The sequence below is a fragment of the Labrus mixtus genome, chromosome 11 (assembly GCF_963584025.1).
Source record: "Labrus mixtus chromosome 11, fLabMix1.1, whole genome shotgun sequence".
NCBI lineage: Eukaryota > Metazoa > Chordata > Actinopteri > Labriformes > Labridae > Labrus > Labrus mixtus.
In genome coordinates, this window is record NC_083622.1 from 22,241,307 (window position 1) to 22,261,020 (window position 19,714).

General features: G+C 38.9%; 1 protein-coding gene and 1 non-coding gene across 4 annotated transcripts in view; one reads left to right on the top strand and one right to left on the bottom strand.

Annotated features, from left to right (window-relative positions):
* Positions 1-399: 399 nt before the first annotated feature.
* On the bottom strand, positions 400-472 carry trnar-acg (transfer RNA arginine (anticodon ACG)). Its single transcript has one exon. It is a non-coding gene; the product is annotated as a tRNA-Arg (tRNA).
* Positions 473-3,154: 2,682 nt separating this feature from the next.
* Positions 3,155-19,714, top strand: part of deptor (DEP domain containing MTOR-interacting protein) — a 29,695-nt gene continuing 13,135 nt past the window's right edge. Inside the window, exons 1-7 of one of the 3 annotated variants that reach the window (XM_061050934.1) lie at positions 3,155-3,364; positions 3,488-3,532; positions 3,823-3,915; positions 7,468-7,646; positions 8,441-8,564; positions 16,277-16,455; positions 19,268-19,450. In XM_061050934.1, coding sequence (XP_060906917.1) covers positions 3,519-3,532; positions 3,823-3,915; positions 7,468-7,646; positions 8,441-8,564; positions 16,277-16,455; positions 19,268-19,450 — 772 coding nt within the window. In that variant the 5' untranslated portion in view covers positions 3,155-3,364; positions 3,488-3,518. Of the gene's footprint in view, positions 3,533-3,822; positions 3,916-7,467; positions 7,647-8,440; positions 8,565-16,276; positions 16,456-19,267; positions 19,451-19,714 lie in introns of all 3 variants that reach the window. The other 2 variants (XM_061050936.1, XM_061050935.1) reach the window with 2 other exon arrangements.

A 19,714-nucleotide genomic window follows, 5' to 3' on the forward strand; every position in this document is an offset into this window, starting at 1 on the left:
ATTAAATGGTTTTCTGTTCAAATGGGTAATTGAGCCTAACAGGAGTCGAACCATTAATCTTGTGGTTTTTAATGATATCGGAAATAAAACACTCGTTTTATTGTTATCTTGCTTTCAGTGCTTCCTTGCTAATGCCGCCGGTTGTCTTAAGAGATGTTGTAGTAGATGATAGCAACGCGATCAGCTGTCGTAGGATTTATTTGCTAGACCGAAAAGAAATGGGCGGCTGTGGTTTAGCTCAACAAACATAGAACAGCTAGACCAAAGTATGAAGATAATTACTTTTTACAGAAAAGATATAGAGTACCTAAAATCATTATGTTAGTGATGGCTTGTTAAGCTGAAGTCATTTTTGCTTCATCGTAAATTACGTTGTCCAAAAGAGAAAATGAAAAGCAACGAGCTAGCCAGGAGTCGAACCTAGAATCTTCTGATCCGTAGTCAGACGCGTTATCCATTGCGCCACTAGCCCGTATGAAAAATGTATGATCACGTGTACGCTATTAAAGTAATCATGCGACATCTTCTCAGTTTCTACATTTTGGATATTCGTGTATTTGCGTGAAACTCGTTGCTTTTTTAAAATTAATTCGTTGATTTGGCCTCCTTATAACTAACAATACGAAAAATAAACAAGATAATTTAATTATATATGAAAACATAATTTCCAGCAGTGCCCTTATACGCCAGCAGATGTCATGGTCAGACTTGGATAGCCACACAGGGACGAACTAAACGACATCTGTCAACCAAATCTACTACTATACCTATAGATTGTGATTATATAGCCTATATAATATCCCGTACAGGGAGCTATATATATATTGTTGCAATTTAATGTATTGTAAGGATTTAATTGACACCACCCTGTATTTTAACATTTGGAGGTGTTGCATGTGTATTTGTGTGTGTGTGTGTGTGTGTGTGTGTGTGTGTGTGTGTGAGAATGCCTGAAAGACAAATTCATTGGGTGAGGAGAGTGTAGGTCAAACGATTATTCATTGTGCTTAGGGACTATGACAGGTTCTTTTGTTTGTTTTCTTTAAAACTGTCCACTGTTTTTATTGGTGCTTTGTCTCTCAGGTCAAACAAAAACAGAATGACATATTTGTCACATATGTGAAGTTTGTAACTTTTTTTCATCCCACATCCATCATCTCATACAACTTGTATTTAAAAAAAACAATTGTTCTTCCATATGTAGTTAAAAAAATGTTTAGACCAAAAGACAGACAACAGGGGCGCTTCTGATATCCCTGAAACCACCAGTGCTCATGAAGGTAATACTCCAAACAAAAAGCAGAGGGAAACTGAAAACAAAAACTAGGCTACATTAAATGATCCAGGTCCAGGCACTCAGGACGGTTTGAAAAGTGTAAAAGGCCTTTAATTCATAGGGCTAGAAACATTTAAAATACACCAACACACATCGCTTACAACTCGTTCTGATCATAATGTGAATACTGTGTACAGATATTTTCAATCAAATATCCAAACCCCTATGCAAATGATTTATAGCCTATAATGCCAACAGTTATAAGCAATGTTGAACAAGTTTAGTACCCAAAATTGTATTCATTTTACAGGAAACAGGATAGAAATATATATATATATATATATATATATATATATATATATATATATATAATGTAGCCTCTCAATTTTGTAACAAAACCACATTTTTTACAAAAGACTTTTTAGATCTCGCCGTTTTTAACTATGTTTCTCTGAATGAAGGATTTTAGTCACCAGACTTCTGTATTCAGTTATCAGAGACAAAAGCTGAGTTTAGCATGAGATTGGCTCCAGCCGCTGCCAATCCAAGCAGTGTCTGGGAAAAAAAACAGATTTTTAATGTGAAACTGCTCTTCTCTTAATATTAAGTCCAGTTCTAGATGCCCCTGTGCTGTCCACCTGAACAGGGCCTTAGATATGCATCTTTAATCTATCAATTCCAAACAATAAAGATAATAATTTTCATTATTGTTTGAAATTACTAGATCACATTTAATAAATGAAATTGAAATGAAATTCAATGATGACATGATATCATGGAACACAATTTACTGCATGTCCCGTCTGGAACAAAAAAGGAGTAAGCAAGGGGTGGGGAATGAGGGTTTGGGACCTGGACTGCTGTCACCTTCTTTTTCAAAGTTCTTTTAGTGAACCAACTAAAGCCTTGTATTTATTCATTGACAATTAACACAACACATCAAATGAAATAGAGTTAGTAAAACTAAGTTGTACCTTCTACTGTAGCCTACTGTTCTGTAAACCTATTTGTAACTTTACTTTTTTCTGTGGAGAGGACCTACAATCACCTATACAAGGTTAGCCAAATGATCAACTACATCTGTTCGGGTTGGGGGCGTTTTTTGAATAATCACTTCTGTATAGTTTTTAGCAGACAAATGTGCAAACAGGACATAAAGGTTATCTTTCCATCAGGAATAAACTGTATGTCGACTTCGTTTTAACATGAATAACCTTAATCGTGTAGTCAATTTTTATTATATTAGCCTATTTGTATCTAACGATGCTTGGAGCAGCCTTTTACATGGGCAATAGTATAACTGTGGTGTGGAAGGCATTCATTTGTAACACAGTATCATTGCAGAATATATAACCTGGGGATCCTCCCCATAAATCCAATTTCTGTAGAAACGTGTGAATTTAAAGCAACTCATTTTTAACCAGTTCACATTTTGAGCAGTTTTGCACACAACCAACAGAAGGCGAATTAAAGAGTTAAAGTGAAACAAAAATTCATAGATTTGAAGATTTCAAAAAAATAAAATGCAGACATGTCTGTTTTAGTGTTACGTAATGCAAACATTACACTGCATGGTCTGAATCCCCCCCCCCCCCGCCCCTCCCAAAGCCCCGTTCATTCATTTGTGTGGATTGTTTCTATTACATTAGTTACAGCACATGAATTAAGGGTGTAAAACTCATGTCAATGGTAACAACTAAAATCACACCCAATGGCCTATCTATATTTTTTTCCAGGGCCAGGCGGTGTATGAATCGAGCGAACTCACAATCTTTACAAACCCGCCCATCTGGTTAACTCCCCCAGTGACGTCAGCAGAGTCCTCCCAATGCGGGGGCTGTGTAGATGGGTACTGGCTGCACCGTGGAAAAAAACGTGCATTCATACGATTCATAGGATTCATACAGTCAGTGTGGTGTGTGTGTGGGGTGTGTGTCGCTGACAAAACAAACGGGATCAGCGCGCTGACACACATTGTTGTATTTCAACTTGCGTTCATCCGAGCTGCAGCGGACTAAAGGGACCTTCAACAGAAACATTACATACATGCATAAATGTGTGTGTTGTAGGATTTTCGAGGATTTTAAAGTGGAGTGTTGCAGCTTCTGTCACATTGGCACATTCAGACTGGGAGTGACTTCTGACTGCTTGCAGTGTTGCAGGTTTCCTAGGATGGTATAGGCTAATCCTCTTTTTTTTTATTCACCAAAGGAATAATTGCTGAACTTTTTTTTCGTTCTCCATGGTGCTTGAAGGGTAAGCAAAAATAAAGGAGGTGCCAGTGCATTGTTTATTCTCTGAAATCCGCACCTTGTGGATGCCTGCACGTCTTTGTTTTTCAATACATTCCTTCCTCTTTCTGTGCACTAGTCAAGCTACAAAGCAAATTGTGCACACTTTGCTGCACAGCATTTTAACTCTGAGAAAAAAAAATGCAAGACTAGTGCATTTCCCCAGTGCAAGAATGATGTCATTGTGTGAGGCTGTTTGACAACAAAACCCTCCCCGGTGTGTTGTGCGTGTGTGTGTGTTCCCCCTCGTGTTAGCAGGGAGATGGACGGGATCGGGTACACCATGCAGAAGAAGGCTGCGGAGCTGGAGCGGCTGGCCGAGGTGCTCGTAACCGGGGAACAGCTCAGGTATGTCGGCGAGTAACCCCTCCTGAACCTGGATACACAGGCGGTTATATTTGTGACCATCATCTGCAGAGTGAACCCTAAGCATTAAGTGATTCATGAAGACCTCCCGATAAAGCTGTATTAATAATATGTATACTCCTTGTTTAGTTGGTTTTTGGACATGACAGGACATGACACACTCACTGAGATCAGAGGGTGTTGTTGTGAGCATGTGTGGCAGCAAGTTAATAATCATGCATGATACCCTCCCTCACTGCAAAGTGGCACTACAGGCAGTCTCAGCCCCACTGCAGCATGCACAGCCAAACAAAGGCAGCAACATATGGACGACCTTCCCCATGAACACACCTTTATTTCCACCTCTATAACATGCATGCTTTTGGCACGAGACATCTGTATATCTTTCAGGATCCTGTTTTGCCTTTTAAGACTGAATGCATGAGTCATTTTTGCTGAGCTGCACAGGGAATGATCAACCCACTAAGCCTGTATCATTACCATGCCCTACCCATCCATCCTGTTAGGGAGAGTTCTTACTCTGTCAGTGTTGTTGACCTGCTGCACCCTTTGACCTGTAAAGAAACACACGGTTACCCTGGTGCTGTTTGCTGTACGGCTAAATCTACCAGCAATGAATAGAGACTCAGTGGGTTAAAGCATGGCACCAATGCCTGGAATTCCAGCCCCCCTCTGAACTACAAGCAAAATATGCCTCTGAGCAGTGTTTACAGCTGGGTGGGCTAAATTGAGCTTTTGCTGATTTTGTGGAAGTACTCACTGTTCATTGTTGTGTTCTGAAGAATCATAAAAAAGTTAATGTCGTCATTCCCAGAGATTCACAGTTAGTGTCTCTGAAGTGTACTCCTCCTTAGCACCAGTGTGAGTTTCCCTGTTTATCATTGTTAACTATTTGTGCTCCTGTCACGGCTGAATACTGAGGCTGCCAGGTGTCACTGAGGATGGTGTCAGTGAACGGAGGGTTCTTGGGGTTAGCTGTACCAGAGTCATGTGCCTCTGAGATTCAACTGAGGGAAAGGTTCAAGGTTGTGAGACACAATGCTCGATTTCTTTCTCTAAATGTCTTTCTTTTTACTCAACAAGTTGTCCTTAGGGTTTTTCCGAGCCGTGCTAGTAGCACATCTCTGGGATGACAATGTGGTTCTGAGTCAGTTGCCTGATTACAATGACATTTTGTGTATAAATTCATAGTCCCCAGAGGATGAAGCCCATTGACTTTTGTGATTTTCTGATGCCAATACTCTGGGGTAGTGATATTTTTTGTGGTATTGTACCCATAAACAGGAGAGGCTTTTTTGGTCGAAAAATATTCGTAAGTTAGTTTTAGATGTATGTTAAAGGGACCTGATAAAATGATCCCACTGTTCTGATTGTATAACTTAAGTCAAATTGTATGCAATTGGTGGTGTGTTTTTCAATACAGTTCAGTAAGACAGTGTCCCATAATAAGATTTTTTTTAAACTACAAATTATATCACACGTCTAAAAGTATGACAATGCATTGCAATATATAAAATCCTTGTCAAAATTAAGCTTTAATCAATCATAGCTGTTTCCATGTTTGTAGTCCACTAGTCTTGTCACACTTTACAGCATGAACACACAATGGCCAGATTAATGAATGATGTTCCCCCCTCAGTGTTTACATTGGCTTCGTGCTTTAGCTTTGTCCTTTGGTCTTAACTGGTAGTTCAGAGGGAGCGAGAAAGTCAGAGTCATTTTGTAAATAGAGGTACAAAAGTAGACATATGAAGCTGCTAGTATAATAAAAGCAAGGCGTGTACGTAAAGCACCTTTGTTTGATCACAGTATCACAAGTCAAGCTCGTGGAACAAGAGTGACATAGTTCCTGGTTGTGATAACAGACTGTTTTCAGATATCTTATCACACATATGTGACCCATCATGTCCACTGTTCTTGTCTCTAAGCAGATTTGTTTCAGGAACAGAACTATATAATGGACAGAAGGATGGATACTATGGCACAGTGACACATGCAGCTGCTGTAGTGAGTCCGGTGACCAGTTCATAGTTATGAATAGAGTGTTTGTTGCATGATGAATGTTTCAACATGGGCCTCAGCATCATTACAGACATACTGGGAGACTCATTCAGACCCTTGGTATTGTAATAGCACCCTTAATGTTAAGAAATGCTTTTACAGACAGTAGTCAATGGATTAAAAACACCTACAGCAGAAACTAGGGTTTTATAGGAAAAACAAGAGGGAGGATTTTGCTTCCAGTTCTTTTTTTTAAAAGATGATTTATAAGATGATTAGAGACAATCTTCTGAAGCTGGGCAAAAGAAGAGGAGAGGATGTCTGTGTAGGTTCTCCGTTAGAGGAGAGGAGAGGGTGTAACAGAGCTGGTTTAAAGTGAAGTCTGGAACCTGTTTGAGTCTTGGCAGAACAGTGTGTGGGTACTTTTGGGACAGACTTGGCTGTCATATCTCATCCTGCGTAACACTAGCCAGCTGCAAACAGACTCAGCATGAAGTGGAACTAGCTAGCTGCAGGAAGCTTGGTTAAGGCTGTGGTGGGCTGTTTCACAATTCACATGTTGAGGTCTATTAAAGATGTTCTGATCTTATCTTCCTCATATGGATTCTGAAACCTAGACTTGAATATTCCCTGATACCTAGTACCATTTTGATACCAGTGTGCTTAAAAAAATATACTTTTAAGTTGAGAATTGTTGTTGTACATTGTTGTATGTTCTTGCTCATTGGAATCCCTACCCTAAAAAAAGCTGAGAAAATAAAAAACAGGCTTATTTGTTAGCAACAGCTGCCTGATGTCCTGTGTCCACAGAAGAGCGTTGGAGAAACTTTGAATTTAAAAGTGTTTCCAATTATTTTGTGTTTTAACTACTTGTCTAATCTTGACTTCGATAAAAAATATATAGCTTTAAATATGTAATCGTTGACAACTTGCTAGCTTTAGCTAACGCTACTCTTCGTTAGTACTGTACTGCTGTTGTTTGTTAGCTCTACAATTTAATTTTTTGCATCAGTACTTATTTGTCCCTCTTGGACGGTTGTAGCCATATGAAGCCCATTATACAAACCACAGCAACGTAGGATACCGTGTTGGACAAGAAAGAAAAGAGTCAAGTATTTCTGAGGCTAAAACTTGTGGAATCAGTTGGTGAATTTACTTGAATACTAGCTGATCCCATTAGCCCCATTTGAGGCTGTGTTCAAGGCATTTCCGATACTGGTATTGGTATCATAAATACTAAACTGTGAATAATCTGTATTTTTCTTTACTTTAATTTGTTTTCTACAAATTGATGAAGTTAAACCTCTTAGATTATATAAAGTGTAATATTCAGTTAGAGTAGATCATATAAACAGGGAATGACAGGATTGCATAGTTTACCTCCAAGCCTTTTTGCCATGTTGTCAATCCACTTGATCTCTGCCAGGATGAATGGTTTCTACTTTTAGATTTTTAATCTGCTGTTAATTTATAAAACATAAACTGTTTATCAGATTTGTGTATGAATATTAATGCTTGTTCGTTGTCCTCCAGGCTGCGGCTCCACGAGGCGAAGGTGATCAAGGATCGGCGACATCACCTTCGAACTTACCCAAACTGCTTTGTGGCCAAGGAGCTCATTGATTGGCTGATAGAACACAAGGAAGCATCAGACCGAGACACAGCCATCAAGATCATGCAGAAACTTTTGGATCAGAGCATCATTCACCACGGTAAACCTGAGTTGTGTCCGTGTGTTGGGTTAGTCTTGGACATGCTTTATCCAGTGATCTACAACCAAACCTCACCCCTCCCCCCCTCCCTCTCTTTAACGTTTGTCACTTTCTGGGAACAATCTCCATTTGTTAATAGATGATTCTTCTTGCTTCTTGGCCAATTTGGCCTCAGTGTAGCGTCTCACTACCTGTTTCTCATTTGACCAAACACTGAAAAAATAGACGGAAATGTAGGCCTGCTCCTCTCTCTCTCTTCAGTTAGAGTTTATACAGAGGCAATTTATTATTAACCAATCCCAGCTGGGGAAGAATGATTTATTGGTATTTGGATTTCAGTGACTGCTTTATATAAACATAATCAAATTCCCGCATGATCCCAGTGTGTGAAACTTTTGCTTGTGTTATCAATTACATCCACATGTAGGGGTCATAATCTAGAGTGGCCTCTGTAGCTGATTGGATTCATAAAAATGTATTTAGCTGTGAAATAAATAAGCTATTTGTCAGAATTAAAAAAGCTTTGCACATGAAACAGTGTGCAAAAACACAGTTTTGGGTCTTAAATTCTTTGCATGTCTTTATAAATAATAAATAACATTATTCAGTCTAAGAAGAAATGAAGAAGCTGCATGTCTTTGTAACAGGGTTTCTCTGTATTAAACACACTGGGCTTTGTCACTCACTTCGTAGAATCTCTTCCTGTTCTGGCTCTTTGTCATCAATAATCAATTTTTGGCTTCCCTATTGGCAACTCCTGCTGGAGCTGAACATTTTCTTGTGTGTGTTTTCAGTGTGTGACGAGCACCGGGAGTTTAAAGACTTGAAGCTGTTCTACCGTTTCCGGAAAGATGACGGCACGTTCCCGTTGGACAGTGAAGCCAAAGTCTTTATGAGGGGGCAGAGGATCTATGAAAAGTAAGAAACAAACCCCCCCCCCCCCCCCCCCCACACACACACACACACACACACACACACACACACACACACACACACACACACACACACACACACACACACACACACACACACACACACACACACACACACACACACACACACACACACACACACACACTACATAAAACACAATCACAACCACTCCTACCTGTTCTTTATATGGAGCTATCATCGGGATAGCAGAGCACAGATATTTTATCCTTCAGCGTTTTTAATTGATTTTCTCTTCCACCCTTTTGGTGGGAAGCCTTAAAGGAAAAGTTCACCGTATTTGTTTTGCCAAGGGCTAAATGATGAGAAGATTGGTACCAATGTTATGTCCATAAGCAAGACTAAAGGGTAATGCTAGGAGCTGGTTAGCTAGGCTTAGCATAAAGACTACAAACAGGGGTCATGTGTAGCCTAGATCAGCCTAAAGGAAATATGGCTGCCTATCAGCAACGCTTAAATTCGTTAACTAAAACGCTATGTCTTATTTGTTTATTTAAGAAACAAAAACTATGGAACTAGAGTATGAAAATTAAATTTTCCCCATTTGGAGCCAAAGTTCATCTAACCTGCTGCATACTACAGTTGAAAGTGTTATTCTCCACAAGATTGTTTATTTTCTAGAATATTTTCTTTAAATAGTTCATAGACTTATCTGATGTGATGCAAAAATATTAAGCATTTGACACGTAGCTTGCATGCTTCATCCAGTTGACATTGTAACTTCCTTAAAAAGCATCATGACTTTGATCCGGCAGCAGAAGAGTGAGTTTCTTTATCTGGTGCACTCCACAGTTCCAGAGAAGTATCCCTTTACATAACTTCTCTAGCTGGGTTTCACTGTGTTCAGCTGATAAAAAAAAAACTATCTCTGTTCTCAAGGATTGAGACTTTCTTTTTCGATGCTGGCCATTTGGAAGACAGTAGCACACACGATGCCACAAGTTTATTTCCCTTCTTTCTCTCAGTGTCTCTTAGTGGGAGGCATACTGATTGAGTATACCAGAAAAGCCTCCACCTTTCATTTATTTTTCCACGAAAAAAGCATGCAGGAGAAGTTATTGGAAGCATCGATTTTAACCAGTGATGACTCAGAACGTTTGTTTAGAGACAGGCTGGATTCAGAGGACATCACACGACTGTTTTTGTTTTTCACCAGCTTTTAACCCATAATGCTGTATTTCCAGTGGTGATTAAAGTAATTGTTTCTATAGTAACCCAAAAGCCTTCCTCTGTGTCTCCACTTCTCTCTGTGGTTATGAATCACTGGCATCTCTATTGTTTAGTTGGATGTAAACACACGCAGCTTCACTCTTCTTCCCCTTCTTAGACATCCTGACACGTCTTTGTCACATGAAGAAAGTGTGTTTCTGTGCCTCCCTTAACACAAACACATTGACACTTTTATAAACGCTGATTTCTTTTTCATGTCAGTTTTCTGAGGCATTAGAAACACACACACACACACACACACACACACACACACACACACACACACACAAAACATGCACAAACACTAGCAGTTGCATAAGAGAAAGAAATAGTCCAACAGTAGACATCTGTCGTCTCTGCTCTCCAAGCTATGTGTTTATGTAATCTCTATACTGCAGCCTAGGACACGCATTCACACACAAAACACACACACACACACACACACACACACACACACACACACACACACACACACACACACACACACACACGCACACACACACACACACACACGCACACACGCACACACCAAGCTTGCTGTGTGGTTGCTTGAATGTTAACTGGAGTTGCCCCACTATCACACTTATGACACTTGAGATTATTTTTTCTGCAGGACTGTTATGATGACATATCCCTCCACCAACACATTATAATTATTATTATTTGTTAAGGTTTTTTTTTTTTTTTTTTTTAAATATTAAACTATATTTCATATATCTCTTGCTTGACTTAAAATTAATCAGATGCTTCTCTGGGTTTCAGGGTACCCCATGACCTTAACATTCACTACATGTCATCATCAGGGGCTTTGTTTATCAGATAAATACAGATTCTCTAAGCTTATTTCTGAAATTCTTTAATGGCCCATATGCAAGCCTATATTTTTGAAAAGCTTAACCTTTATGGCTTGGGAGATGTCACTGTAGGTTAAACCACAAGTTAGGTTAGAAATGGAGGTATTTAAAAAATGATAATAGGTAACGCTATGAAATGTGGTAGAAACATTTATGTCCACCTCATTCTAAAACGTTGTTAGTCTTCACGTATGTCACTGTTCATTTAGTTTAGCTGAATTCAGGCACAACTAATGAATTTCCCCTTGTCTTCAATTTGCTTTGTGTTGAGAGATAATTCGCTCGTGTTAGCATGCTAACATGCTATACTAAGATGATCATTGATGAACATGACATTTCTGCCATCACCCGACGTTTTGCTTTGCATTTGTGCACAACTCTGGAGTCAATTCTGAAGTACAGGATAAACTGCTTCCATGGCTGTTGTTACTATTTTTTTTTACATGAACACATTAGTTTTTTTTACCTTTTCTTTATAGCAGTTTGGTCAGAGTGATGGACATTTGGTGCCTACAGGCTTTCTTTTGTTGTGTGTTATTGTTTTAGTATCTTTTAGTTTGACTGTACAGTTCTTTAGCAATTCATTGCTGGTTGACAAATGTTGATTTGAAGGTTTAGAGTTAAAACATTGGAAGAGTACTTCGTTTGAATGTAGCATACCTATATACACTCCTACCTCCATGACCATACAGTATGTCCCTTTCCTGCAGCCAGTCTCACATCTAGTTATTTTGGAAAATAAACAGCGCTCCACTCACATGGATCTCTGATGCTGTTAATTGTCATATCAACACAAACTCTCATAAACAAAGCAAAGGAAGGCATCTCAAACTGTTTTTAATACGACATTTCCCAGGCACCAGATGGTTAGTCAGAGCATAAACATTACTTTAAAACTCATGTGGACAGTTTATATGCACGTGTTTCATGTAGAAAATGGCTTAGCAATGCTTCTAAAACAGAACAGTGAAATATAAAAAAAACCAGTCTTTTACATTGAAGAAAAAAAACCTTGTCAAGCCTTTATTAATCCGGGACATCTGGCAGATTATTTGAGCATGAATGCCTTCCTCTCCTTACAAATTCAAACATACAGGAGATAGTCCAGGATGTTGATCTCACTGGGGCAGCTGTGGCTTTGTCCCTTTGCTAAAGGGAACCTGAGCAGCAGCACTTACACTTGTTCTTTGACTTTCACACACATTTATGTAAAATCGGGTTTTCACAATTTATCACAACTTGTCATGTGCACACATGTCTTTATTTCATGTCTTTTCAAGGTTAGAAAACACCTCTGTTTACATCAACAAAGACTCTGTCTCTGTCCTAACGCCACTGTCGTTAAATGGCCACGATCATGATTTTGCATGCTGGTGGTTTTAGGATAAACCGCAAATTGCATACACTTGACATTATGATGACCACTTTCCTGCATTCCAGACATTTTGATCTTCCTTTCAGACACATACATACAACTTATACAGTATGTGCTGCCAAATTAGGAGAGAGCAATACAACCCTTTATTTCTAAACGTACAACTAGTTTCCGTTGTCATCATCATAAAGCTGTCTCTGTGTCTGTACAGCTAAGGCCATGTTACAACTGCTAGCAAGCTAATTACATTAGTTGCTCTCTAAGCTTGAGAGCAAATCTTAACATTTCCACATGACTCACTGATGACTGGAGGAATGTTTTTGGATAATACAGAAAGAAGTCCAACATTACAAGGTTATTAACAAAGACATGTGTAAACTAGGCTGGATTTGCCTAAAGTATTGCTAATCGTTGCTGAAGGTCTCATGTTGTCATTCATTTGTTGTATAAATTCGCTGTAAAGAGGCTTTACGGACTGAAACTGGTATTTAGAGCTACACAAACAAAACAAAATTGACCAGAAACAATGTAAGTCACGAATGATCCAGGTTGGGTTTACAGTCTATGTATGCTGTATCGTTTCTGTCAGTCTTACATAATGAGTCATTAGCTGTGAAGTGACCTCAATGCAGCTAAATGAGGTCATGAAAGGGAAATACGTGTTTTTCAGTTGATATTTCTAAAATAGAGTTTTGCTGTCTTTGAACATTTTCTGATGGATTTCATTCAAACCCACATTCAAACGTACCTTAAAAAGCATAATGTGAAACCTCTCCTCTCTTATCCTAAAGATCAAACCAGTCCAACCCCTTTTTTCAAATGCTTTCTTTTCTGGCTCTCAGTGGGAACTTGGATTCACTTGACAAAGTAATATAAAGGAAAAACATCGCATCTGGGTTCTCTCCACTTTAGCACTAGAAATGTGCTATATTTAGAAATTACTTAGGTTCTGTGTTAAATATTTAAACGTAAGGAAAATAACGTATTCAGCATCTTACGTGTTAACTTCCAGGTGAAATTAATCTAGGTCTGATATTTTTGACATATTTTACACACATACACACATTCATTACATATATATATCAATCAATCACATGTCTTCTGTCCCCTTTGATCATTTTGGTTAACACAGATTGAAACAGTTTAAAACTTCTTCTTTCAAACCACTGCTTTCGTTGTGATACAGTTTCTTGCTTATTGCACAGCACTCTCAAATGTCCCAACCATTTGAGTCACATTTTCATTTTAAAAGTTGTTGTATGTCTCGAGAGGTTTTATTAGGGCTCCATCTTCATGCAAGTGTACATCTGAGAGCAGGGAGAATCCTGGTGGTCCTACAAACACTTCTCAGTGTCTCACCACTCCAGCTGAGTTAGGTATGCTGACTGAGCAACAGCACTGTATTTCCAGTTCACTCCCCCCCACCAACACACACACACACACACACACACACACACACACACACACACACACACACACACACACACACACACACACACACACACACACACACACACACACACACACACTTTAACTTGTGCTTTTCATACTGTATATACAGTTTCTTATATTACTAAATATGCTCTTATTCTACGACTGGGCTCTATTTGAAACAAAGTACTTTGAATCAGTCCCTTTCAGCTCACATGTTGACTTAACATGTTTGCATGGACTGTCATATATTGCATTGTGTACACAGCCTGGTTTCATGATGAAAAATGTTCTTTCAACATTTCTATTATGACGTTGAGTGTTAATATTGGTCAAACTATTGCCCTAGTTAAGCTTCAAATTAATCACATTTTGACAACTTCAGGTGTGGTCTTTTCTTTTGGTGTGTTGATGAGTCAGTGGGCAGTTCTGGGCGTGCAGCTCGGATCATTTAATGCACTTCAGTTTAAGCTCTATTTGTTACTAAAGCCAGGGTCGAAACTTGAGTTATAAAATGTCGGCCTGTCATCAAGTTTATCAACAATATGTTCTCCTGTTGGTGAGTCATTGTGACTGAATCACGCTGATTCGGGATGCTGCTGGTCTGGACCAACTCACGAGGCTGTTTGTGGTTTGGCTGCTGTTTTAGAGACTGCACTTAATTAAGGTTTCATTTAGTTTCATTTCACATACTAGGATCCTCATTAAGATCCCTTAAGCAGAAGATTTTTTCCCCGGGCTCTGAAGGTTTTTTACACAAATGTTCTTGTCAAATTGCCTGCACTCAGAGTTCTAATCAATGCTGATGGCTTTTCCATGAGAGACCAGCCTTGCCCGCTCCACTCATGCAACTACACTCAGTGTGCTTTACCTGTAAAACACAGCTTTTATTCATATTTTCATTGGTTCAATGTTTTGGGAAATAAGCTTATTTGGTTTTTTCTTTGCTAACAGTAGAAAATTGATTTCTTCTGTCTGGTTAATACGTAGCTCGACCATGAGCCAGCAGCGGATTAGCTTGGTTTATCACTAAAAATTACAAATATGCCATTGTGTTATGCTTTGCAGAGACAGAAGGAAATCAGCCACACTAAAAGCCATTCATTTGGTTGATTTTTCTACCATTTGGACAGGGCAAAGCATTCTGCTTTTAGTCTGTATGCTAAGCTAGGCTAACCAATATTAGCTGTAGCTTTATACTTAGCAAACAGGAAAGAGTGATATAGATTTTCTCACTGAAAAAAAAATCCCAAATCAGTGTTATTCCATTTCCACATGTTCTTATAACCTCATGTTATGTTCGTATATAATATCTTGACTGACTAACTCATAAGAAGAAATGTCATGTCTGCTGTTAACGTTACAGAGATTTAAAGAGTATCCGTTGTTCACTGGCACATAGTCAGACACCTCTGTGTCCAGTTTAGACCGGTCTAATTAGGTCAGTGGTTGTTTCCTAGCCTGGAGCTAAAATGTTTGCGCCATAAGATGTGTCTAGTGGGGAAAATATTCTGTCTTTATGTGACAAAATTCAGTAACTTTGGTTCTTAAAATCTTTCTGAGCAATTCTAAAAATCTTCAATCTAATATTATATCCATTAAGTTTAAATAGTTATCTGTGCTATTATGTTATTAAGTGTGTCAAATTGGCAGTTTAGTGAATGATTGATAGCTACCAATTCAGAATGTGGGAACTTAATCCATGCCAGCATAACACAGCCAATAAAGACGTGGAAAGATTAGTGTCTAATCTCCCCGATGATACAGTTTATTATTAGCACATGTTGGGACATGTCCAGGTGTATCACTGAAATCTGAATCTTTCTCACGAGCACTGCCTGTTCTACATCGTTTAAATACTCAGGTGACAATGTTTGGGCGTGAGTGACGTGTGTGTGTGCGTATGTGTGTGTGCGTGTGTGTGTGTGTGTGTGTGTGACAGCAGAGTCAGCGGTTCTGCTCAGTCTGTGCATGTGTGTACTTGTTTGATCTGGTTTGTAAGATTGTGTGTTTATGAGTGTGTGATCGTGTGTCACCTCTGCTTCATGTAATCCTTAATAAGAAAGACGTTAAAACTAAGACTGCATTGCGATAGTTTTTTTTAATGAAACTTTATTAAATCTTATCCTTACATCTGTTTTTTATTCAAATGTATAAACCCAACTGAGTTGAGTATTATAGCCATAGAGGCAAAATTCCAGGGTGTCCCTATGTGTAATTACCTTGTCATCACTCTAATCTGCGGCTCTTGAATTTAGTTTACATTCTCAGGCCTCTTCTTCTGTGGCTATCGTGCTCATCCGCAGACATTCACAGAGCAGTACTTGTGTTTGTCTGTACAGATTACAGAGCCAAGAAATGGAGCAAGCGGTTTTGGAAGATTTTTTTTAAAAGGAAGTTCCCTCTTATGAAAACTGAAGTTTCATAATAAAACACCCTTTTACTGCGCACTAAACAAATCTCTCAAGTATCTCAAGAAAAGTTTTACTGTAAGGTCAAATCATTTAGGCTTGTTGGGATTTTTTTCTAGGAATGAAAAGTTTTCTTTAACTTCAGTGTGTGATATATGCAAAACCAATTAAATACATCAGCCACAGTAAAATTACTGCATTGCAAACACTACATTTATTAAAATAACTGAATATAATTTCCCATAAAGCAAGACCTCAAACTTCAATCTGCCTTTTTCCTTTGTTGTTACTATGTGTTGAATGTCGTATAACGATCACCCAATACCATATCTTGCATGTTGGGATTGTCTTTTTTTCTCTAAACTAATTCAACAATCCATTGCTGTTTTCTGCCCACAGGTTGATGAACACAGAAAACACTCTATTACAAACCAGAGAAGAAGAGGGCGATGTGTTCGAGCGGACCCTGGTGGCCTCTGAGTTCATCGACTGGCTTCTGCAGGAGGGGGAGATCTCCACCAGAGAGGAGGCAGAGCAGCTGGGGAGAAGACTTCTTGAACATGGCATCATCCAGCACGGTATTGGAACAATGCAACACCTGCACCATTGAATCAGTAAACCCAAAATTGTGGTTAAAGATTCAAATCTGTTCATCTGTTCATCTGTTCATGTAACTCTCAGCTTCCTCAATTGGGCTTAAAGCACCTCTACAGAGCAGCCTGACTGGATGTCATTTTATTGACAGATTGATGATGTGTGAATTAATTTTAGTGACAGTTAAACTCCCTACTTCTCCATAACAGCCTCTTGGCACTAGTTTATAGTTCTCGGTTGCTGCTCCTCCTCCATCTGTTGACCTTTCCCTTTATAACACAGTGTTATAAAGGGAAAGGTCTTCCTATCTGATAACTGTTGTCGATTTATAGCAGGATTACAGCCCTCTCTGCACACACGAACACACCCTTTTGACTCCCTTTAAAATGTCTCTTTCAAAGTCATATGCAGCTAAACCTGAAGGATTTAGCTGACCGCTCCAGCAACATAAATCCATTTAGATGTATCGAGCCCGGATTAATGTTACCCCTTTCTATTCTTCTCTAAGACTTCAGGTCTTAAACAAAACAGCAAAAACAAATAGAAACCTTGAAACTCTCAAGTTCAGCTGCATAAACCTAAAAAAACAAACTTAGTCTCTCAGGCGCTGTGAACTGACCCACATTGAATCTCAGGCTGGTTTCTAGTGTATTTTCTGTGTGTCCTATATTTGAAACTGACCATGAAGTGTCCAAGTGTGAGTCGAGTTACAGAGTGTAACTGAGTTTTAAACACGTGGAAAATGCCACAGCTATCAGGAGGTCAACTAGTTCTTCTGGCTGTAAAGACTACAGTTACATTTATCTCTCCGTTTGTGATATGTACACCCTTTTCTTTATGTGATTGGTTCGAGCCTTAAACGTTTGCCAGAAGAATCTCCCTGAGTCTTTTCCAAATTGTAGTTATAATTCCAGATTTAAGACTATTACAAGAATCCGTTTATTATTACAGTTAGTAATACTGAATAATCATTTATGCATTGTACATCATGTAAGCAGTTCTATCTGTTGTTCCATCTTCCTCAAAATAATTTGAGTGTTAAAATAGAAAAATCTCAGAATAAAAAAATGATAACAAAGGTGTGACAATCTGAGTTAATCCAGATTTAAAAAAGAATGTAATCTTTAAAAAATCTGTCAAGTATATACAATAAGAGTTGTCAGGAACCAGGTCGTATGTCTGGGATAATATCTTGTGAAGTTGTTCTGTATTTGTACATACTGCACTACACTTTGTGTGCAGCGTAATCAAACACTTTACACCCCCCTCGTTAAATCAAGCCAATTAAAGGCATGATTAGCTTCAGCTGTTTGAATCCTTCAATGATCTTTACTGACAGGACATAATCTATAACTGCTGATACATTTTTCAAAATATGGAGACATTACAACACAGGGTGAACACTGACCTAGACATAGTTTTTGTGGTTTTGTGTATTCTCCTGTGACGTGTGTTGACTTTGTGATTTTGTTAAAGACCGGACATTGATCCTGAAGGACTCACTGTCCGGCTGTCACGTGACTTGGAATTAGATTTGACGCTGATGTCTGTTGCCCACACCCATGTCTGATGAAATGAGGAAGTGTGTTACTGCAGAAACATATTATGGACTTATAGCAGTTTTTTGTTGATGTTGATCATATGGCATCGGCACTGGCATGTGGAACTAGACTTCAGACTGTGTGCAGCTGTATCAGTGACACTTCACTTAGTTCATGTAATACAGAGTCTGATAGAGACTTCACAGTGTCATTCACTCTATGGAAATAACTACACTAACATTTCATAGATGACATGTGGACTCTGCACTTCAAACATCATTAGAGAAAGCGCAGAACACATTAACACACATTAGAAACAGGATGGAGAAGAAGATACATTTGACAATCTGTGGTCCTTGACGTCAGGCTCACACATTCACTCGTATTGAGGAACAGTCTGGATGGATCCACATTGTGTCTATTTATCATTGTTAACTGTGGTACCATGTTGATGGTGTTCTTTTAAAAAGACCTTCTTCTGAACAAGTTTATACTGAGCAAAAGAAAAATGCATTTCAGATTTGGAAAGGTTTAGTCAGTCTATTAGTGTGAAGAGGAGAGGAGAACACTCACTGAAGGGCGGCTCCATAATGTGTTTTCCTCTGTTGTAACATAGAATAAAAGGATTTGCTGGGTTGACAATCGCCTTGCAGCCACAAAAGGACACGTGAACTTGCCACAAAACCAGTGTGTTTCTTATTGTTCTCATGGCGGAAAATGAATTGACTCGTAGTAGAATTACACTTTTTTGGCCTCCATCTAAATATGTAAAAGTCTGTCTGGTCAAATCAAACCAGTCATTATAATTAGCTCCTACTTTGAAATAGGATGACCTAACCTTTATGAATGGGCCTGATGAGTCGTGTAAATTAACAGCACAGCCCTGAATCACATGGTGTTATAGTGCGCAAGCTCAGTTCACGTGAGAAACACGTATCAGTCAAGTTTTCAGCCAAACTGGCCAATGATTTAAAAAAAAACAAAAAAAAAAACTCCTGTACCTGTGAGGCATTACTGACTCACAAATAGAATATAATTACATTCAACAAGACAATCGTGAAATGTCCTCCTACTTTACATCTCTGCCTCCTTCCTACTTGAACCTTACAAATAGATTTCTGGATAACAAGGGTTAGGTATCATGTTCAAACAATGAAGTTTCACAAACCTTTTCATGCTTTTCTATGTTGTCTTTTGTCTCTATCTCTCTTTTTTATTTAGCTTATTGACTATTTCCACGCCTCTTCTCTTTCAGTCACCAACAAGCATCATTTTGTGGACGGGCCGCTCCTCTTCCAGTTCAGGATGAATTTCAGGCGGCGGCGGCGGCTGATCGAACTTCTCCATGAGCGAAGTCGCTGCATCCCCGAGAGCCACGACAGCCCGTTCTGTCTCCGCAAACAGAACTCAGAAGGAGGCAACACCAGCTTTCTCTCAGGTATCAAATGTTCTTAGAAAATAAAACATGTTAACCCATTTTGCATTATCTTCTGTGGACTTAAACAAACACAGACACACAAGATAAGTGGTGTCCTCGGTCAGTCTGCCGTGAGGATAATACAGTGGATTTATTAAAGTAAACATTAAAGTCACGTTTGTTCATTTACATTGTAAGGTCGACTTTGCCTCAAACGTTGGAGATTAGTTTAGCTTTGGCTCAGCTTCAAATTAGCTTTGGATTATATATTATTCAAACAATGGA